The following is a 21,048-nucleotide window of genomic DNA, read 5'->3' as shown; positions in this document are numbered from 1 at the left end:
CTGCATCAAATTTTATTTAGTAAATATGATCAATAGCCAAGACAGTTCACAAGCCTGATACTATAACCACTGAGATAGGAAAATATTCAACCAAATGAATTGATACAATTTAACAAAACATTTAAACCGTCATCTTGTGATGTAGTGGCTTGAAAAGTATAAGTACTGATGTAGTGAGGTATACCTGAAGTGGAATCTTTGGAAAAATCTGTTATTTACTATAGGGACAATGTAAACAAATATTAAAATTTGGGGTAAATGTTTACAAGTATACTCTAAACACTATCCCTTTTAAAGACGTGGTAACAGAAAATATTGAACTTTGCTTGTTTCCATCTTCTGAGTAGATCAAACTGTTTACTAAAACACTCGTACTTGATTAAACACTCGTGAACAGTCTCATAATGTAAATAAGTTTTAATATCAGATGATAATTTTTTACATTGTACAGCATACAGAAGAAAAAAAATATTTTACAGACTTTTTAAGTCACCTGAACCAAAGGTTCAAGTGGGCTTTTCTGATCATCCGTCGTCCGTCTATAAACTTTTCACATTTTCGACTTCTCTAAAACCACAGGGCCAAATCTAACCAAAATTGGTACAAAGCATCCTTATGAAAAGGGGATTATAAATTGTTAAAATAAAGGGCACAGCCCTTTTTAAAAGGGAGATAATTGCAAAACAGTGAGTATAGGGTTTGTGACTTTAAAAATCTTCTTCTCAAGAACCACTGCACCAGAAATGCCAATATTTACAAAAAAGCTTGTGTATAAAGTGAAGATTCTAAAATGTAAAAATTGCCACCCTCGGACCAAAACTGGGGCCCCAGACGAGGTTCAAAGTTTAACATAGAAATACATAGAAAATTGTTTACAAGATTTTTGTTCCATTTATTCAACTAAATTGTGCACCAAGAAACCCAACTGTGTCTCCCTGATTATTGACAACTCATTGCTAAAGTATATAAGTTTGTTTAATCATGAAATGACGGATGAATACGATAAGGTTTTAAAAATTCACTAAATATTATTAAAGTTTATCGAGACAGTAGCCCGATAAAAATAAATATGTAAATTTATTTGTTGTCAGGCACGGTCTCCAAAATGAATGTAAGCGATAAATGTATCTTGTGATTTTGTTGCAATATTGCAGCTAGTTGGTAGGTTGAGCATTATAGATACGGCAGATCAACGCACGTTTTATTTGTAAACAGCCATACCAAAGTGTAATCATGTTTCACACGGGAATTGAAATTTAGCATATATAGGAAAGTCTTCTCAATAACTTTAATGCAACAGTTTGGGATATTACATCCCTAAATAATGTAGATTCTAATTGGTAAAAATCGTGACTCCCGGACTATATTAATACTGGGGCACCAAGAGGGGTTCAAAATTTCAGATTTTAAAAAAATATAAATTTTTTAAAATGTTCTTCTTGAGAACTACAGTGTTACAGTTTGCTGAATTACTATGCATGCATACCTGGCTTATGTAGATTCTTAATTGAAAATTTACATGTATATTTTATTATAATTAGGGAAACACTATTAATGTGTTACCCTTGTATACAAATGATGAACCGTGAAATTTTTTTCAAAGACTGTTTAAAGCAGAAAGAAGATAATTTATTTTTGAACTTTGACTTCAATTTTTGTAACCATGATGTGTTATGATTCATTGTATTACAAATGCATCACTATGTAGGAAATATACTGAGTATACAATCACATGGTGATGTTAAATTGTAAAAATTTATATCAAAGAAAATGTAAGCTCGACACCTTTGTGGCCGTTCCAGCCATTGATATGTATAGGGAAGATTCTAAATTGTAAAAAAATCGTCACCCTCAGACCAAAACGGGGGCCCCAGGTGTGGTTCAAAGTTTAACACTGAAGTTCATAGGAAAAATGTTTTAAAATCTTCTTCTTAAGAACCACTGCACCAGAAATGCCAATATTTAAACAAAAGCTTGTATATATAGTGAAGACTCTAAATTGTAAAAATTGTGACTCTCGGACCCAAACTGGGGCCCCTTAATTGGTTTAATCGTGATCCCCAGACTAATACTGGGGTCCCAAGAGGGGTCAAAGTTTAATTTAGAAATATATAGGTAACATTTTTAAAAATCTTTTCTCGACAATACAACGCTACAATTCGTGAGATTATTATGCATACAACCTTGGATAATGTAGATTCTAAATTAATAAAGCTGTGACCACTGGACTAATACTGGGGCCCCAAAAGGAGTTCAAATTTTAACATAGAAATATATATGGAAAATGTTTTTAACCAGTTTTTCCCAAGAACTATAATGCTACAGTTTGTGAGATTACTGTGCAAGGATCCTCAAATAGTGTAAATTCTAAATTGTTAAAGTCAACCATAAACCTAGGACCAATACTGGGGCCCCAGAAAGGGTTCAAAGTTTAAAATAACAAGAGGCCCATGGGCCACATCGCTCACCTGAGAAACAATAGGTATGATAAAATCAGCTTAATGGAGTCATAATGCAAACTATCTGGACAATGGACAACTAGAACTGTCCTAATGGGACTAATACCCCCGCTAGGCTAATTTCAAATGGGACAAATAATTGAATTGAATAATAATTAAGGTTTGGAACACATACAAAAAAAAAATTATAGAAATGTAAAAAAAAAAAAAAAAAATTAACAAAGAAAAATTAAAATCAAAATTGTCAGAATTTCACTGTAAATACATATCTATAACAGTAATACATTTACAAATGTATGTATTTGATGATATATTTTTTTAATTTAATTGATTTAAAGAAAAACCAACAAAATGACAATAACCCCTCCCTTTGCAGTGAATAGAAATACCGGTAGCCAAGCAATGCTCTTCTGTTGATAAAACTTTCAATATCTTTCTAATAAGAGTCTTGAGAGATGCAATTAGTTGTTTCAAATTTTCCTCACTTTCTCCTATGGCACAATTGAACTCCAAATCAGAAAATTGATCCCATAGGACTATGATTTTCTTTGATGGGCTTGTTAAATTTAATAAACTCCCAAAACATTACCATAATTACCATACTATGTAAAAATATGTAAAAAAAAATTTAATATTACAAACAATTTTAAAATTGCCAAAACACTTCAATCATATCAGTAATTTTGAATTTCATTTAAATTAATGCCCAATAGGGTCACTTCATCAAATTACTTGACAAATAAATTTAAACAACCTCTAAAAATAGTTTAACTTCTTTATTAATAATTATATTATTTATGAAACAGTTTTAAAATAGCCCCAAAACCATCACCCATTTTACAGATTATCAATTTCCCCTAAACACATGCTCCATCTGAACCATGGCTCAGATAATGGCTCCCTTGGGACAAATGAATTCAGCCACACTTGTCTTTGATGTTCTCATTAGCTCCTAAGAATTTATCATTGACAAACAAAAACTTTGCATTGTCAGTTGATAGAATACTTATAAAAAATAATTTTTTTTTTATTAATTAAGACATAAAGACAAAAAACTCCATCTGGATGTATTTATATAATTATATTTTAGAGTGTTTTCTATTAATTAATTAATAAAATCTGTAAGGATTACCTCCCTTACTTTTCAACATTAGTGTACAATATATAGAATAAGGAAAATGAAAACTGTCATAAAATCATTAAATCTTGTCTGATCTTAAAAAAAATTGCAGGTGCACATCTTCAGATGGTGTTCAACATATGTACAAATTTTCAAACTGTTCCATGCAGTAATAAAAAATTCTATAGGGGGGACAAAGTTGCGTCTACAGACAGACGGACAGACAGACAGACGGACAGACGGACAGGGTGAAACCAATATACCCCCCTAAACTTCGTTTGCGGGGGTATAATAATACATAATACATACTTTGTATCTACACTACCTGAGGATGATTTCACTCAAGTTTCAGCTTTCCTGGCTGATTAGTTACTGAGAAGAAGATTTTTAAAGATTTACTCTTTATATTCATATGTTAAACTTTGACCCCCCATTGTGGCCCTACTCTACCCCCGGGGGTCATGATTTTCACAACTATGAATCTACACTACCTGAGGATGCTTCCACACAAATGTCAGCTTTTCTGGCCGATTAGTTTCTGAGAAGAAGATTTTTAAAGATTTACTCTTTATATTCATATGTTAAACTTCGACCCCCCATTGTGGCCCCACCCTACCCCCAGGTGTCATGATTTTCACAACTTTGAATCTACACTAACTGAGGATGCTTCCACACAAGTTTCAGTTTTCCTGGTCTTATGGTTCATGAGAAGATTTTTAAAGATTTACTCTAAATATTCCTATGTAAAACTTCGATCCCCCATTGTGGCCCCACCCTACACCCGGGGGTCATGATTTTCACAACTTTGAATCTACACTAACTGAGGATGCTTCCACACAAGTTTCAGCTTCCCTGCCTGATTAGTTTCTGAGAAGAAGATTTTTAAAGATTTACTCTGTATATTCCTATGTAAAACTTGACCCCCCATTGTGGCCCTACCCTACCCCGGGGGTCATTATTTTCACAATTTTGTATTTACACTACATGAGGATGCTTCAACACAAATTTCAGCTTCCCAGGCTGATTAGCTACTGAGAAGAAGATTTTTAAAGATTTACTCTATATATTCCTATGTAAAATTTCGACCCCCCATTGTGGCCCTACCCTACCCCCAGGGATCATGATTTTCACAACTTTGAATCTACACTATCTGAGGATGCATTCACACAAGTTTCAGCTTTCCTGGCTGATTAGTTTCTGAGAAGAAGATTTTTAAATATTTACTCTATATAATCATATTTTAAACTTCGACCCCCTATTGTGGCCCCAACCTACCCCCGGGGGTCATGATTTGCACAACTTTGAATCTACACTACCTGAGGATGCTTCTACACAAGTGTCAGCTTTCTTGGCCGATTAGTTTCTGAGAAGATATTTAAAGATTTACTCTATATATTCATATGTTAAACTTCGACCCCCTATTGTGGCCCCAACCTACCCCCGGGGTCATGATTTTCACAATTTTGTATTTACACTACATGAGGATGCTTCCACACAAGTTTCAGCTTTCCTGGTCTTATGGTTCATGAGAAGAAGATTTTTGAAAATTTCTCAAAAATTTTCATAAATTCCTAATTATCTCCCTTTGCAAAAGGGCGTGGTCCTTAATTTTCACAACTTTAAATCCCCTTAGGCTAAGGATGCTTTGTGCCAAGTTTGGTTGAAATTGGCCCAGTGGTTCTTGAGAAGATGTTGAAAATGTGAAAAGTTTACAGACAGACGGACGACAGACAAAATGTGATCAGAATAGCTCACTTGAGCTTTCAGCTCAGGTGAGCGTAAAATAGCATATGCTACAAAATAGAATGGTACAAGGAACTGTTCAGGTGAGTGATGTGGCCCATGTGCCTCTTGTTATACATGTATTTAGCTGTATAATTGATGTTGAAAACTAAAAACAACACTTTATTGTCATGTTGACTCTAAGAGAACCTCACAAAAGGTGCTGATCTACAATCCTTTCAATGTTCTTGGGGTCACAGTGTCCACTCTCTGTCAGGAACCAATGGCCCCATGCCTTTGCTCGCTTGATCTTTGCCAGATTTCCGCTTATCCAATTGTTGTTTAAAATTAAGGGTATTTTCCATCTATTTCTTTCTTCTTTAGAGAATGAATACCATTTTCCATCTGCATAGTCTTCAGTTGATAAGATTTTGTACCTCAGTCCTCCATACTTAGAAAACACAAGTTTTGATAGGTATTGCTGATCATTGTCACCCTCACTGACTAACTTTTCGTCAGCTGAATTTTTAATCTTCATACCAAGTTGTACCAGCTGCTTTGTTAAAGCTCTCCACATTTTCTTTGAGGCATCAGTGGGGTGTAGGTAAAGAAATCCTCCAGCAATTACATTGCTTCGGCTTGACACGGCATTTACTACAACATCAACATTTGAGTAGCTTTGAATGTTATTAAGTGGGTTTGTGATCCAAATACAGTCCACTTCAAACAGGAAAATTGGTATGTTCTTCTCTAATATCTCCAGAAGGATCTCTGACCTCCTCACCATCAATTCCACATATCCAACATGACTATATTCCTGGTTCCCTGAGTGGACTCCATCTATCTGTATGGCTGTTACCTCTGGCCATTTCTGGTTGATTTTCATGGCACTTTCACTGTCACCTGTTATAAACAAGACCTGATTGTGAATACCCATACCCTGGGTGTTACATAGCCAGCTGAAGGTGAATGGCAGAAAGGCATCATTGACTAAGGTTACCAGCAGTGCTTTCTGGCCCCCTTTGGAGATTCTCATAGCAGCAGTAAGTACATGATTGGTATCATTTCGTCCATCTCTAAGCAGGTCTGAAAACTTTGCAGGCTGGAATACAAAGTCCTCTCTCTGAGAATGTTTTAAGATCTTAGTATTGTAAGTAAAGAGAGACACCATTAGGATAATGGTCAGAACACCCAGTGTGATGAGATACCTGTTCAATTTCTTCATCTCTGACAAACTCCACTTCCTACAAATGAAGAAACTTACATTTCAATTTAATTTCTTTTCAAAATTTTAAAATATAGACATATATAGTTAAGTAGAGACCTAATTGTATCATGGATTTAGTAATTTTGAAATAAAGGGGTGTAAGGGGGTTCCTGAAACCACCCACACCTTTAGAAATCACCGCATGGAACTTTGTCAACTTGTGGCTTATCATCAAGCATCAAAAGGATTTTGCAAATCTATATCGCCTTCTATTCAAATACCATAAAAGTGGTTATTTACGCTGGAGGTGAAGTGTTTTTTGGAGTCAAACAATACATGTGGGTATTAAATACGCTTTCAATGACAGATTTTAGACAAAGAAAATCAGAGATTACTGCAGCATAGATAAACGGATTATTTTCGCACATTATTACTTTTAAATATTCTGTATTTTAAAATGATTCCCAAAGGTAAATTGTCATTACAATTATATTTATTTTGTTGATACGCCTAGTCATATACGATATCATTTTCCGCGTTTACGTGTCGATATTGTAAAAGAACGAAAAATAACAAAAATTATTATTATAACTCAATATAATAATTCTACATAACGCGACATCTGATTGGTTCTAGACAATCACATGACCGGGTGACAAAACATTGTGTGTCCCGGGGAATAAATATCATGTCTCACCTCTTCGGAAATCTTGGGTTTTTTCATCCAAAAGGTATGAAAAAGCCAAAATGAGCATACGATGTTGACAAATATGATGAAATCAAAAATATTTAATCATCTAAATTCTCTTTACGCTACAAAAATCAATTTTACTCATTGTCATTGTCATATTTGATTCGAATGTATGAAAACAAAGATAGACAATTTAAAACAAAAACAAAAACAAAAACAAGTCGACAAATTATTAAAAATCGACGTATGTTGTATCATCATTTGTTGTTTGGTATAATAAATCTTTTATTGTATGAGTATTTGGGAAATATGAAGATTTATTCCCCTCAGAAAAATCATAGAGCCCTCGAAAATATGATTTTTCTTGGGGGAATTAATCTTCATAGTTCCCTCACCATCATGCAATAAATGTATAATGTCGTATATAATGGATATATTTTTATGTCAACTTGTCAAATATTACGATGACAAGTAGTTGAACCCATTTTAAAGAGAAAAGATTAAGTTGCTTTTCATATACGCATGATAAATTTTTTTTTGAGTTAACACGCGACATTAAGTTTTGACTTGTCAGACTATTTAGGCCTAAGTCGACTTGACAGATACATGTCAACTTGCAACAAAATAAGCAGACAGGTGCCGTGATTTGGTACTTTCAGGCCCAGGTTATCCTAGATTCCTTTTACTCTAACCTCCGCTTTTATATTGTGACTAAGACTCCGGACGTCACAATATAAAAGCGGGGGTTAGAGTCAGAGGAACCTCGGATTAAAGCCCAGTTGGTAACTTGCGCAAAAGACTGTTGTATACTGTAGGCCTAAACGCATTAACATGCAAATGTACTCGGGGTAATGTAATAAAAAAGAGAGCATATATAAGCAATACTTGTTATGGAGGAGTTGTACATCTAGAAATCGATCAAAAATATAAAAATAAAAACACATACAGAAATCAGGAATTTCTCCGCTTCACGTAATATTAATTGTTGAAAATAGTTTCGAACAGCCTCTCAAATATTGTTGTGAAGAACCTCGTGTTTAAATACTTACATTAAATCGAAATTAATTTTCATCTAAAGCACATTATTAATGGAACTTTTAGCACATTTAACTGAAATATTGCGAAACTATGACCACCAAAATGTTGATTCAGATGGGTATAAGGCAACTCGTCCCCAGCCAATTCAACCCCTCAGTCAACTTGCTCCCACTCATATAGGCCTACTGAATAGCTTTCAAAGAAGATGGGGGAATAAGATGGCGCAAATGCCCATTCGGTTTAGTAGTGAAATACAATTTTGAATTTATTTTTTCACCAAAAAACCCTAGATATATAATGTTAGCATTTGTCAGGTACTCTAACCACTGAGCCATTTCAGACACATCAAAGTAGGCTGTTAAATATTACATGTGACTTTGACCACAAATATATGGACTTGTATTATTTTCAAAACGTTCAATTGTTTGGATACAAAATTATATTTTAATGTATAGTGGGTCATCTCTCCACGTTTTTGTTGATTGAAATCGGTTGTTTTCCAATAGACCTTATTCAGACTATGAGAAAAATATGGAGCACAGACCCACTCTATCAAAGAAAATGCCTTCAAGTTATAAATCAAAGTACTGAAGAACTGACGGGAGTTGATTTTGTCGATGTTTATTAATTTTAAAATCAATTATATGTTATTTTGCATGACAAGTACATGTAGTTTCTAATTTGTATTTGAATTACGCACATTTTTATAATATGAATTTTTGGACTTTTTCGACAAGAATGTCGAGAAACCCCCATATGAATCATGTTAAATAATATTTAAAGATAAAATTATTTCAATCAAACTATATATCAGTAATAGAAATATTTCTCGAAAATTGTATGGATCCAAGCAATATTGAACTCTAGTCTCGTTCAACCAAACGCTCGGCTGACACTGTAAATCTCCAACAAGCAAGAGAGACTCTCTGCTTGTCGGAGATTAAAGGAGACAGCCGAGCGTCGAGTTGAACGAGACTATATTGAACTCTGGAGTAGGAATACATACGACTACAAAAAATATCTAAATTGTTCGTACCATTTGAAATCTGACCATTTTCAAGGTATTTATAAATAAGTTTCCTTGAAAAACAATGCTTTAGCATACAATACTTCGAATTTATCAATTATTTTCAAGAACTAAGTCTTGTCAGCAGCGATGATTTGTGCTGAGGTCCAAACACTGTTTCACTTTCGGTTTGTCTGAGTAACTGCATAGGATAGTTGATTAAAATCAACTCCCAAAAATAACAGGTTTTGATACGTATACGCCTGTTTAAGTCAACATATTCCAAATATTGAACATATCTATAGGATAAAAATCAACACTGAAATTAAGAACCATTTGCGATTGCAAAACATTATAGTTTATCTGAAAAGCGTGAAACTATGATTAACAACTCTTAACCATAGATAACGAATGCAAATTATAGTTTGCATATGTGAATCTATCAGCAAAATCTATCGTTATTTGCAGACTAAATTCTATGAGGAGCGGGGGGGGGGGGCGATTTTTTTAAAAGACGGATTTACTCAATTAGTTTGCTCGATCATAGGAAATTGTATTTTCAAGGAGCTGCCCGCAACAATTTTTTTAGTCGTAAAAATTATAGGTACCATGCGCAGATCCATAAAAAAATTTTAAGGGAGGGGGAACGAGGGATATCTAATTAAGTTTGCCGAGTGTCCGAGGCATTTTTGGGGTAGTTTTACGATATAAATTTAAATTTGAATTTTCCAGGAGCCCAGACCCCCGCCCCCTTAATCTGTTCGCGCATGGACACTGCCTGTCAGCAGCCAGTCATCTTAACCCACCATGTTATTTATAAAACACATTAGTCAACGGTCACTGTATTATAGTCATATTGACACCACAATTGATCCAGAAGCCATGAATTTTATGATTTTGGTAGAGTGCTTCATGAGAATTCTAATCATCCACTTAGTTTTTCTCGAATATAAAAGGGAGAGAAAAGATTTTCTAAGACATAATACAAATTCAAGGTTTGAACAAAAAATGTTAGCACGTACATAATTAAAAAAATAAAAAATCTAGATTCATGAGAAAATATTTTAATCAATCAGTACGTATAAAAGAAGATGGGGGAGTAAGATGGCGCAACTGCCCATTTAGTTTAGTCGTAAAATACAATTTCAAATTTAACATTTTTCAATTAAATATATTTGATATGTTATAATATAAGTTTACAAAAGGGTTATTTATAACTTTATTCAGTTTGAAAATTTAAAAAAAACGATAAGAAAAAAATAAATCCTGAAGGTTTGGTGGTATCGAACCCACAACCTAAAAACCCAAGTTCTATAAAGTTACATAGTGTCTGGTGCTCTAATCACTGAGCCATTTCATTCACAACAAATTGCGTTGGTTAAATGCTATATGAGACGTTTGCCACGAATTTACGGACTTGTGTTATTTTTCTAAAACGTTCAATTGTTGGGATAAAAATGATATTTTTAAAGTATAGTGGGTCATCTCTCCACATTTTTGTTGATTGAAATCGGTTTTAATTCCATCAAACCGCATTTAGACTATGACAAAAATATGGAGCTCAGACCCACTCTATAAAAGAAAAGGGATTGAAGTTATAAAAATGACACTATTTGGAGGTTTTGACACGCATAGCCCAGTTTAAATAAACCTATTGCAAGTATTTAAAATAAGCTTAAGGGTTACAAACCGATGTTACGTTTAATATACATTGTTTTTAATTATTATTATTTTTTTTTTTGGTATCAGATTTAATGATATTTTAATTTTGCAGTATCTATTCATTCCTCATATGGGCATATTACACGCCTTATTCACCCATCTTCTCTAAATTGATATAAGTCATCGGAACTGAATTATGATATCTCATTATCTGCAAAAAAAAAATAGAATTAAGGAAAAACCCCAGAATGACGTATCTATGGAAAGGATCTACACTAGGGGTTCTAACCATGCCTTATAATGTTCTTCAGCAATGGCTCAGTTACAGTGTGAGACAATACTGAGGATGGAGACTGGACGATTTCGGAGACAGCGCGCACTTTACATGCAGAGATCGACCACCATGTGCTCTACATCATAGTTTTAGGAAAGTGAAGGTAAAACAAACGTTTTAACTCAATACAACATTTTAAACTCCTTTTCGTAATTATCCAAGACCAACTGTAAATTTTGTAAATACCGTAAACACACTTTTGTTCGCGACGACTTTATTTCGCGATTTTGCAACAGCTCGTACAAGTTGTCAAGTTGTAAATTTTTACTGGGTGGCTGTAAATACGAAATTTACAACTTAACAAGGTTGCTAATGAACATGTCATGGAGACATTTTACGTAAGTTTGGCCATTACAGCCACTGAGCTCCGAAGAAAAGAGCCAAGATCACCAAGTGTAAATAAGGAATAACGCCATGACCGTTAGGTCAATAAAAACATTACCTACTGGAACTACAAGCAACATCAATGAAGTTTAAATCGAATATGGATAATAACAATAAAATATCGGAGACATATATAACTGGTTCCTGGCGAGAAATACCGTGATTGCGAGTATCTCGTAAAACCTCGCGAAAATATCTACCACGCGAATAAAGTTGGTTTACAGTAATTTTCACAAATGGATTTCAGTGATTAATACCAATTATTTACATATCAAAATATGAATAAGCTTATTGTAAATGATACACAAACGCTATTTTTTTTTTTGATTATAGTTGATTTTCTTACATTGTTCTTACATACACTACAGTAAATGGGGCATCTGACAAATCAAATAAAATAGAAGGGCCAAAAGAAATGTGTCCCATATCCGCAAATTATGATATGATTCAGTCAGGTTTGAAAGTCATAACAAGAAATATACATGTTATATGTAAGAAATGGGCATCAGTTAAAAACGGATAAGCCACATCACTCATGAAAAAATGTTACTTTATACGAGACATATTGCGGTTTGAATCTACATGTTATGTGAAATTACGATTAAGTTAAATGCTTCAGGCAAGGTACAGCGAATATATTTTTAAAATAATGTTAATACATGTAAATCTTGATTCCATTCACCCACAGAGTCACAAAATTAACAAACTAAGCCAAAGTCCTAACAGTAGCCCTGACCAGCACAAAAATGTTGACCTATTGTAAAAAAGAGGTTTTGATTAATTCTCTGCACCCAAAGCTAAGAACAAACAAGAACATTATTTTTGCATTATCTTTTATTATATTAGAAATGAACTTAAATCAAATACAAAATTAAATATTAGAAACTACAACGGAAAATAGAACAAGTGTAAACTATATTCAACAGAAAAAAGTGGATACAAAACTAGTAACAACATGTCCAAAAAGTGCATTAATTAAACTATGTTTAAACCATGACTCCAAGATGTGCAGAGAGTACCAAACACGTTGCACTTTCTAAATGTACAAGGTCAGTGTTTATTTTACAAAATATTTGTTGTCCAAGTCCTGGTATCTACATGAACAATTGATATCACAGTTCAAAGGGATATACATGTACTGGTTTAAATAGATATAGAAACATAAACAAATTGCTTTCATGGATACCATGCATATACTTTGTCAAACACAGGCATATCTCCAACCCTGCTGCCTTGATATGTTACCTTTTCATTCTCATCAGGGATAATTATATATGTTAAATTTTCATGTCTAAACACAATAAGCACATGTCATACACACAAATAAAAAATTGCACTCTTAAGCTGTCAACACAATGTCAACTTCTAATCGTCGTCATCAGACTCTGGAGCGGATCTTCGGGATCTTTTGGCAGGAACCATTCCCCCTATGATACCATTGGCGGTATTGAAGAGATTGATTGGACTGTTCCCATCGGTAATAAGTGTGGACTTGAGGCCCAGAGCAGACAGGAGACGTACCTGCATCTCTGGCCCAGCAGTAGCAATGGCTTGGAGTGTGGAAGCTCCAATGGCATCCACTTGACTCTTGAATTTGGAGGTCTCAATTTCAGCAATTTCTCGGCTTTTGCTGAGCTCCATTTCGTTCTGTTCGCGGAGAAATTTGAGCTCAGCCTCCCTGGCACTTGTAAGTCTCTCAAGTTCAGATTCCTGAAAGCATTATATTTGTGTAAAGACCTGGACATATATTCACATACACAACTTGTCCTACTATAAGCAAATTACAATTGTTTAACAATTCACAATATGTATGTTACATGTATATTAAAATGCATCGTATCATTCATCCTAAAGGATATTGAACTATCATTCAGACTATAGTTTGGGTACTTACGGCTTCAATTTTCGAGGCCTGGGCTTTGAGTTTGGCTTGTTCAACAGCAGCTTCACCCTCAATCTTGGCAGCTTCAGCTCGACTCTGGGCCTCAGCTTTAGCCTGACCAGTGCTCTCCACTGCAGCACTGTTAGCCTGCAGCTCCAACAATTCTTTTCTTGCCTTCTCAGCCTCTGCTTCATCTGAGATCTTTTGACGCTCCAGACGACCTTTGGCCTCTTGTTCCAGACGTTCGGCCTCATGGCGGGCAGCAGCCTCCTGAGAGTTGGTTGTGATTTCAATGGCCAACTGGACAGATTTCATCAATGAATCCCTGGTCCTCTGGTCCACAGGTTCCACGGACTGAATGTCAATGCTGGTGATACACAGATTATTCTGGGGGAATTTAAATTGTTCCCGAACCCTATCCTTGTCATCAAATCCAAAAACAGAGGATCTGATAATTCTTGCTGAGTTCTAAAATAAAATGTAGACACATGGGACAATTTACTTTCCAACAACATAAAATGGTCACAGGAAATTCAAAGAGTCGTCAACTTCACTTTTTAACAAAATCTCACCTTGTGGAAATCGTCAAACTGTACTTGAGCAACAGCCCCTCTGACCCTGGAGGCAATGGCTTTGCAAGCATCTCCCACAAAGTCTGGGACACTGAAGATCTTGGCAGCCTCTACCACATCCTTTTTGTCCTTGATATCGAAGTGCCAGTTGTAGGACAGTTGGAGTGAGAGCCTGGCGTGATCAGCAGTTTCCACGGTGATGATGTCTGTGCAGAAGTCGGGGCCCAGAAGGAGACACAGAGATTTGATGACATTTTGTTTCTTTGGTTTACCACCAGACAGGGAGAGCTGTGTGAACTGTTCATCTGGACCAAGCATAACCAGCTCAGGTCCAAAGATCACTCTGCAAATGTAAACAAACATGGTTTATTCAGTGAGTCAGTCAAAGAGCATTAGAGCTATTTTTACACTTCCAAACATATACATGCCAATTTTGTGTCAAATTTACATAATCTCAGATAGTTTCTGCACCTGGCTTTTTTCTCTTTGTAATCATAGATTTGGACAGCTGCATTGTGTGGGACTCTGAAAGTGACAACCCTGGTCTTGTCCCGTTTCTCGGACTTCTCTGCACCTTTGGAACGGTCCGAACGGTCAGCCAATGGGTCTTTGCCAGCCAGAAGCAAAGTCTCCACCGCAGGAGGGAGCTCTTTTTCCCAGAGTTCCTCATCATGACTCAGCATGTAGGTTTCTCCTCTGACAGCACGCACCTGACATCAACAAATCAACAAACATTAAATCAGTGACGTTTCAATCACAATGAGATTGTTGCAGTCATTATTGGGGGTTGATTTTAATCAACTCTCCTATGCAGTTACTCTAGCAAACCGAAACTGAAACAGTGTTTGGACCTAAGCACAAATCATCACTGCTGACAAGAGTTAGTTCTTGAAAATAATCAATTAATTTGATGTAATGTACGCTGAAGCATTTTTTAAAAGGAAACTTATTTATAAATACCTAAGAAATAGTCAGATTTTAAATATTACGAACATTTTAGAAGTTTTTTGCAGTCGTATGTATTCCTACGCCAGAGTTCAATATAGTCTTGTTTAACCATCGGCTGTCTCCATACATCTCCAACAAGCAGGGAGTCAGTCTATATTAAGAGGTCGCATCATCAAGCGTATCACGTGACCTGGTATCTCTTACTTGTCGGAGATTAACGGAGACAGCCGAGCATCTGGTTGTATGAGACTAGAGTTCATTATTGGTTGGATCCATACACTTTTTAAAATATTTCGAATACAGATACATAGTTTGATGAAATCAATTCTAGTTTTTAATATAACACAACATGATTCATAACAGGTTTTCTCGAAATTCTTGTCGGAAATGTCCGGTAATCCATTTTTTAAAAATGTGCGTAATTCAAATAGAGATTATGAACTACTTGCCAAGCAAAATAACATATTGTTGATTTTAAGATAAATAATAATCGATGAAATCAACTCCCATCAGTACTTTGATATACATTACAATTACACTGTACCAGATTTTTCCTGACAATAGAGAGCCTATTTGTGTCACTGTATCCAACTACCACTCAAACATCTGGAAATTTAAATACACACCTTTCCTGTCTTGACGTCTCGCACATAGATACCCTCATTTTCATCCAGAGGAATGGCTACCCTCTTAATCAGAACTTCCACTTCTACTGGAGGGACATACTCCTTGGGGCCACGAATCATCCACCTATCTCCTGGACGAAGTTCTTCGCTCTGATCATCAAAGACAAATATATTAATTACTAATGTCATAAACAGTCAACTGTGATACTAACATTGCTCTTCCTGTTGTAAACTTTATGAATTTTGAAATATGTGCATGAAATGGATTAAGTTAATTTCAATGTATCCAAGATCTAAACCTTATTTAGCATACACATACCGTGTCTTCATCTTTGAACGACTCTGTGGCTCTGAGGATAAGGCCCTCGTCTTCTCCAAGAACGTAGACATTCTGTATTCCCTTCATCAGCCGTTCTCCAGGCAGCAAAAAGAAAGATCGCTCTCCCTGTCAACAAAAAAACCCAGATAGACATTCTCTTTATTGTGTTTCACAGCTACAACATACAGAAAAAGATTAATACTGTAAGCTAGAGGGTTTTTGCTCAATTTCATAACTCTCTAAACATACCCTTTGGAGGTACACACATTTTTAAAGTATTTTTAAAAATGATTTCTGGATTCCTACCTTGACAAGCTTTTTGCGACCCAGCTGGGGATGACCTGACTCATCACAGGGGTCAAGGATGACACAGTATTGTCTGGAGGTCAAGGTTGTGATGTTTACCACTCCAACAACCTAAAATAAAGTTGTGTTTTAATACAACTTGTTTCAATTACCACTCATAACAGTCATTGTAAAGCACCATGCAGTTTTCCTTAGTTTATTTTCAACTTGTACATGCTTTTGCCCTGGACCATTTCACAGAGCGGATATTTAATTACTTGATACTGGCAATTTAATTTCAAAATAGAATTTTGAGAGATTACATGATGCTATATATCTAACGATTACCATGTGGGAAAATCATCTTTCAATTTCCTGTATATATTTTAAATTTCCCTGTAACATTGTCTATTTACCAGTACCATTACATGTATGTACATATGTAACTCGTAACTTATCTTACCTCCTCGTAAACTCCAGGGATATGGGTCTCATTGTCCTTCATTGTGATCAACCATTCCTCTCCATTCTTCCTTACAATTCCAAACCCATCTTTGAATGTCCTCAAGGATTTCATGTGTAAAGCTTTCTAAAAATTTTGAAAAGTAAAATTTCAAAACCATATTAGAAATCAAATAACGGCATGATATCAAGATGTATTAGATGTTCACAATTTAATGTTCACTGATTTGTGATAGATTGAGAAACAAAGACGTCACCTTCTCTGTAAGAACGTAGGCATTGACAATGTCCACCACTTCTTCATATGCACCGGGAAGGTACGCTCCTGTTTTCTTATGAATCCACTCCTCCCCAGTAACTCGAGCCTTTCCCTCTCTGTCAATGGTCTCCTTCCTTGCACGGAGACGGATGGCCTGATTTGGGCGAATTACTGTAGCTCGAATCGTCTCCTCAATAACCACTTCCTTTTGTGGGATGTAGGTCCCTGGTCCCTCAAACAGCCATTCATCTCCAGCCACCCGCTTCTCCCCAGAGTCATCCTCAAAATCCAGCACCGCCCTCAACCTCAGAGCAGAGTTGGCTGGAATGACCTTCAGTGGGGTCACAACCTGTTTTAGGACTTCTCCAGGGTATAGAGGGAATGGCTCCTGGGAAAGACGGATCTCCAGGTCAGCATGACTAAGCTTGGACTGACCACTTTCATCAAATAACACTTTTCCTTCTTTGTCTTTCACGACTGGATTTTCAATGATGCAGTAGTGCCTTGGGGGCACTGTGATCATCTTTTCTGGGCCATATACCACCCTGAAACATAATTTCACAACAGTCCAGTCCAGATGATGATAGTATTAAACAAGAGAATAAATTTTGTACTCTAGTACCAAAACTTCTTGCAATAGTTCTATAGAAGTAAGGAAAGCAATTTTTAAACATTGGTTGATGTGCATACCTTTCATTGTCCTGTCTGATGAAGGTCTGGGGCCCAATCTCCAGTCGGGTGACATTGAGATTCTGGTCAAGGACATGGAGATAATAATAAGGGGGGATGCGATAAATACTGTCATTGGAATTCTTAGACATTTTGATTCTTCTTCACTCTGAAATGTAAGGAAACAGGCAATTGCATGATTATCAACACTTAGAATAAATAGGATGCACACTACACTATCAACGAGAGAGAGAGAGAGAGAGTGTGTGTGTGTGTGTGTGTGTGTGTGTGTGTGTGTGTGTGTGTAATCCATCTGAAATACCAAATTACATGTAAAAATTCTAAAAATAAATTGCTCTCATCCAAGAGATTAACATTTCTGTGTAATTTATAGTTTGATGGATTTGTTTTTTAAATATGACATTCAAACCAATGTAAGATGAATGAAATATCCACTATAGTGGGCCCGGTGTAAATGTCATTTTCACATTGAGAGCTTTAAATCATTTAAAATGTAAAAATGTATGTAATTCGAGCATATGTAAATTAATTGATCACTACAACAGCTTTTCTAAGGTTACAAAGAATGGAAATTTTTTAGTCTAAGCACCATTCATATTGAGACCTTTTTATTAAGCACTCGATCTGTAGCAATAGGAGATTTACTATATATAAGGATATTTAGCAATGGCTTAACATATCAATTTTGTATATTCTTTAAATATATTTGAAACACAAAACTTCTTTTTGTAGATGCAATCTTGCAGACCACTAATTGTGGAGATATAGAAAATTTTCAGTTATTTTAATAACTATATACATTAAATTTGAAAAAAAAAACCCATATTTTCCATAGTTTCCTTCATGCAGACATTTAAAAATGGTTGATTTAATTCTAGAGCTGTCTTGTGTAGAGCCAAACCTCGAGACATGTTGACACTACACTTAAATACTGGGTATAATCTTTTGACAACTTGTACATGTGCGTGCATGTTTTATGTCAGACTTTCATTAAAAGTTCATAGGAAACAACAAAAATATAGATTATTGAAAGGAAATGATCTACGTCATGTATGTTAACAGTCAACACAAATCAATTAAGTCTAAAGTTGCATAACATTTCCTTCACATTAATAACAACAACTTGGCCTGTATCCAAGATCTAAAGGTAAATCAGTCTGACCCTCATGCAACTATATACATGCTAGTGTAATGTCCTTAAAAGTTATATACATGTAATTACTGTGTGTGTGCATAATTATTTTTATCAATTGTAATGAAAACTGTGTTAGCTGACCATGCTCGGTAAATATATCTATGTACAGGTAAAGAAAGCTTAATTTGGATGTGAGCCTAATTAATATAAATTAAATTCCCACATCAAGCAAATGGCTAAAAACAATTTCTATTGTTTCATCCTTATACATTAATTAGTCTGTGATTTCCTCTTTGATATACAAGTTTATAAGTTCGCACAACAAAAATTTTATCCTTTCTCCCTGTAATCAAACATTCAACACGATCAAATAATAGCTTTTTAATTTTACATCATGGTTTTGCAAACACATGAAGAATCCATATATATACATTTACACATTTACAGCTATAAGTGCTAAATATTTTTATTTGATCATTTCATTTCCAGAAAGTTATCAATGTACATTTTCAATTCATATATATACTTACAGTGATGACTTCAAACACTTGCAGTCTCAAAATTGAAATGTTGTGAAATATCAGCTTAACGCTGTCATAGCTGTTATTAGAATCAGGAAATTCCTACACTAGCTGCGCAGTGCCCGCTATAAAGACCAAACTAAAGGCAGGGGATATATATAAGAGCATATGAAACTGCTGACTTCGGCCAATTTATTTTACTTATGGTTAATCTCCATGAATAAAGACAGCTATATTTAAACATTAACAAATTGTCGCGATTTCACCATTGAGGAGAAATATCTTAGTGATTGCAAAATTTATAAATCTATACCTGAACATTATTTTGAAAATCCCCATAGCAATGTAAAAACAACTAACAATTATAATATTATAATATGACATGTACTCTTTCGACAATTTCAGTTAAAAAGCAGAGTATATTCATTGTCAGAAACAATTAGTTGTAAATTGTAATGCCAGAAAAAAACAAAAGCGTGCTTACCTGTACAGAAAAAACGGGTATTTCACAACAACCAGGAAACTCGAAGGGGCGTGTCCAGGCAAAGTCAACACGGTATCTGGTTAACTCAGCCCCTGGCAAACTCGGCACCAATAACCTTCTTATTAGAACTCGAAACCAGAATCTAGTTTACAAACCAGAAAAAAAAAAAAAAAAAAAAACAACAACAACAACAACAACAACAACAGAAGAATACTATCTTATTCTTCCTAATTATAAATCTTTTAAAAAGGTTTGCTGGAAAATATTTTTCTGAACGATTACGCGCTTTTCCCGTGCAATTTGATACAGAACGGGCATATTATAATATACATGTACTTTGTATACATAGTCAACAACAACCCCTACTCCAACAATTATTATTACATTTGTTGTCTTTTTTCAAAAGGTATCATGGAATATCCAACTTTGATCTTGAAACCATATTAACTACACATTTTAAGGTGGTATAGGCCACCTCGATGTTGTGACGTATTGTTTAAACAATTTTAAAAACAATAAAATGAAGTCTGATTACAGAAGAAGTTTCTTTTACGAAATTGTCATATGTAACAGCGTAGCGCAGTGGGGCGGAGGGTTTAGTAGGAATCTATTTGAGAAATAAACATCTGTGATACCTGCCTCAGATAATTATTTTTTTGAATTTTTTGACTCCGATTGAGATTTATAACAGTATATATATATATATATATATATATATATATATATATATATATATATATATATATATATATATATATATATATATATATATATATATATATATTTATTTTTTATACTCAGATTGAGATTATATATATACACATGTACAAGCCGAGCAAGATCAATAATTTACTAGCATATCGATCCAGTTTTAAGCTAAATGTGCACACAGTAAGTATAAATAACGAAGATTTTAAAGAATATATTGGCAAAATTGCTATCAAATATACAGCCCCGTTCTAGTGAACAAAATAAGAAAAAAAGAATAAAGAGGGGGAAAACAGTTATAATCTATGTAGATATTGCATATTGTCAAATCATTAGATTAGAAAATGGTAAATTACAGACCTACAAAGTGGGTCCGGGGACATGGACACCACGTGTGACAATGTATTTCGCACTGATGCAAACATGAACAAATAACAAAACCCCATAATTTATGAACCAGGGGAAAAATCAGATTATAACAATTTAAGGTACACAAGAAAAAATTTGATTAAATTGAAAAGAACTTACATTTTA

The 21,048-nt window shown here is 34.8% G+C and overlaps 2 protein-coding genes across 4 annotated transcripts; both read right to left on the bottom strand.

The window, feature by feature from the left end:
- Positions 1–402: 402 nt before the first annotated feature.
- On the bottom strand, positions 403–8,376 carry LOC128187312 (uncharacterized). 2 transcript variants are annotated; one of them, XM_052857708.1, is made up of 2 exons: positions 8,249–8,376; positions 403–6,545 (listed from the first exon to the last, which is right to left on the bottom strand). In XM_052857708.1, exons 1-2 carry the CDS (start codon positions 8,269–8,271, stop codon positions 5,513–5,515), a joined length of 1,056 nt encoding a protein of 351 aa, XP_052713668.1. In that variant the 5' UTR covers positions 8,272–8,376; the 3' UTR covers positions 403–5,512. The 2 variants fall into 2 exon arrangements, with proteins under 2 accessions (XP_052713668.1, XP_052713669.1); XM_052857709.1 differs by having other exon boundaries at positions 8,146–8,273.
- Positions 8,377–12,439: 4,063 nt separating this feature from the next.
- On the bottom strand, positions 12,440–19,913 carry LOC128186813 (major vault protein-like). 2 transcript variants are annotated; one of them, XM_052856719.1, is made up of 11 exons: positions 19,807–19,913; positions 17,667–17,814; positions 16,975–17,521; positions 16,719–16,844; positions 16,277–16,387; positions 15,971–16,096; positions 15,652–15,801; positions 14,549–14,787; positions 14,078–14,420; positions 13,518–13,973; positions 12,440–13,333 (listed from the first exon to the last, which is right to left on the bottom strand). In XM_052856719.1, the coding sequence occupies exons 2-11, from the start codon at positions 17,795–17,797 to the stop codon at positions 12,989–12,991; spliced, it is 2,574 nt and encodes an 857-aa protein (XP_052712679.1). In that variant the 5' UTR covers positions 17,798–17,814; positions 19,807–19,913; the 3' UTR covers positions 12,440–12,988. The 2 variants fall into 2 exon arrangements, with proteins under 2 accessions (XP_052712679.1, XP_052712678.1); XM_052856718.1 differs by lacking the exon at positions 19,807–19,913 and adding an exon at positions 19,332–19,467.
- Between the last annotated feature and the right edge of the window lie 1,135 nt (positions 19,914–21,048).

The sequence above is a fragment of the Crassostrea angulata genome, chromosome 6 (assembly GCF_025612915.1).
Source record: "Crassostrea angulata isolate pt1a10 chromosome 6, ASM2561291v2, whole genome shotgun sequence".
In the NCBI taxonomy this organism is placed as follows: domain Eukaryota; kingdom Metazoa; phylum Mollusca; class Bivalvia; order Ostreida; family Ostreidae; genus Magallana; species Magallana angulata.
Note: the sequence above shows the minus strand (reverse complement) of the source record. Positions and strands in the feature narration are given on the sequence as shown.

Coding starts and splice junctions, on each gene's coding strand:
- LOC128186813 (XM_052856719.1), bottom strand. CDS start 17,797: ATGTCTAAGAATTCCAATGACAGTATTTATCGCATCCCCCCTTATTAT. Junction 17,522..17,666: donor ATCAGACAGGACAATGAAAG/GTATGCACATCA, acceptor ATTATGTTTCAG/GGTGGTATATGGCCCAGAAA. Junction 13,334..13,517: donor AGGCCTCGAAAATTGAAGCC/GTAAGTACCCAA, acceptor TAATGCTTTCAG/GAATCTGAACTTGAGAGACT.
- LOC128187312 (XM_052857708.1), bottom strand. CDS start 8,271: ATGAAAATTAATTTCGATTTAAT. Junction 6,546..8,248: donor AAAATTAATTTCGATTTAAT/GTAAGTATTTAA, acceptor CTTCATTTGTAG/GAAGTGGAGTTTGTCAGAGA.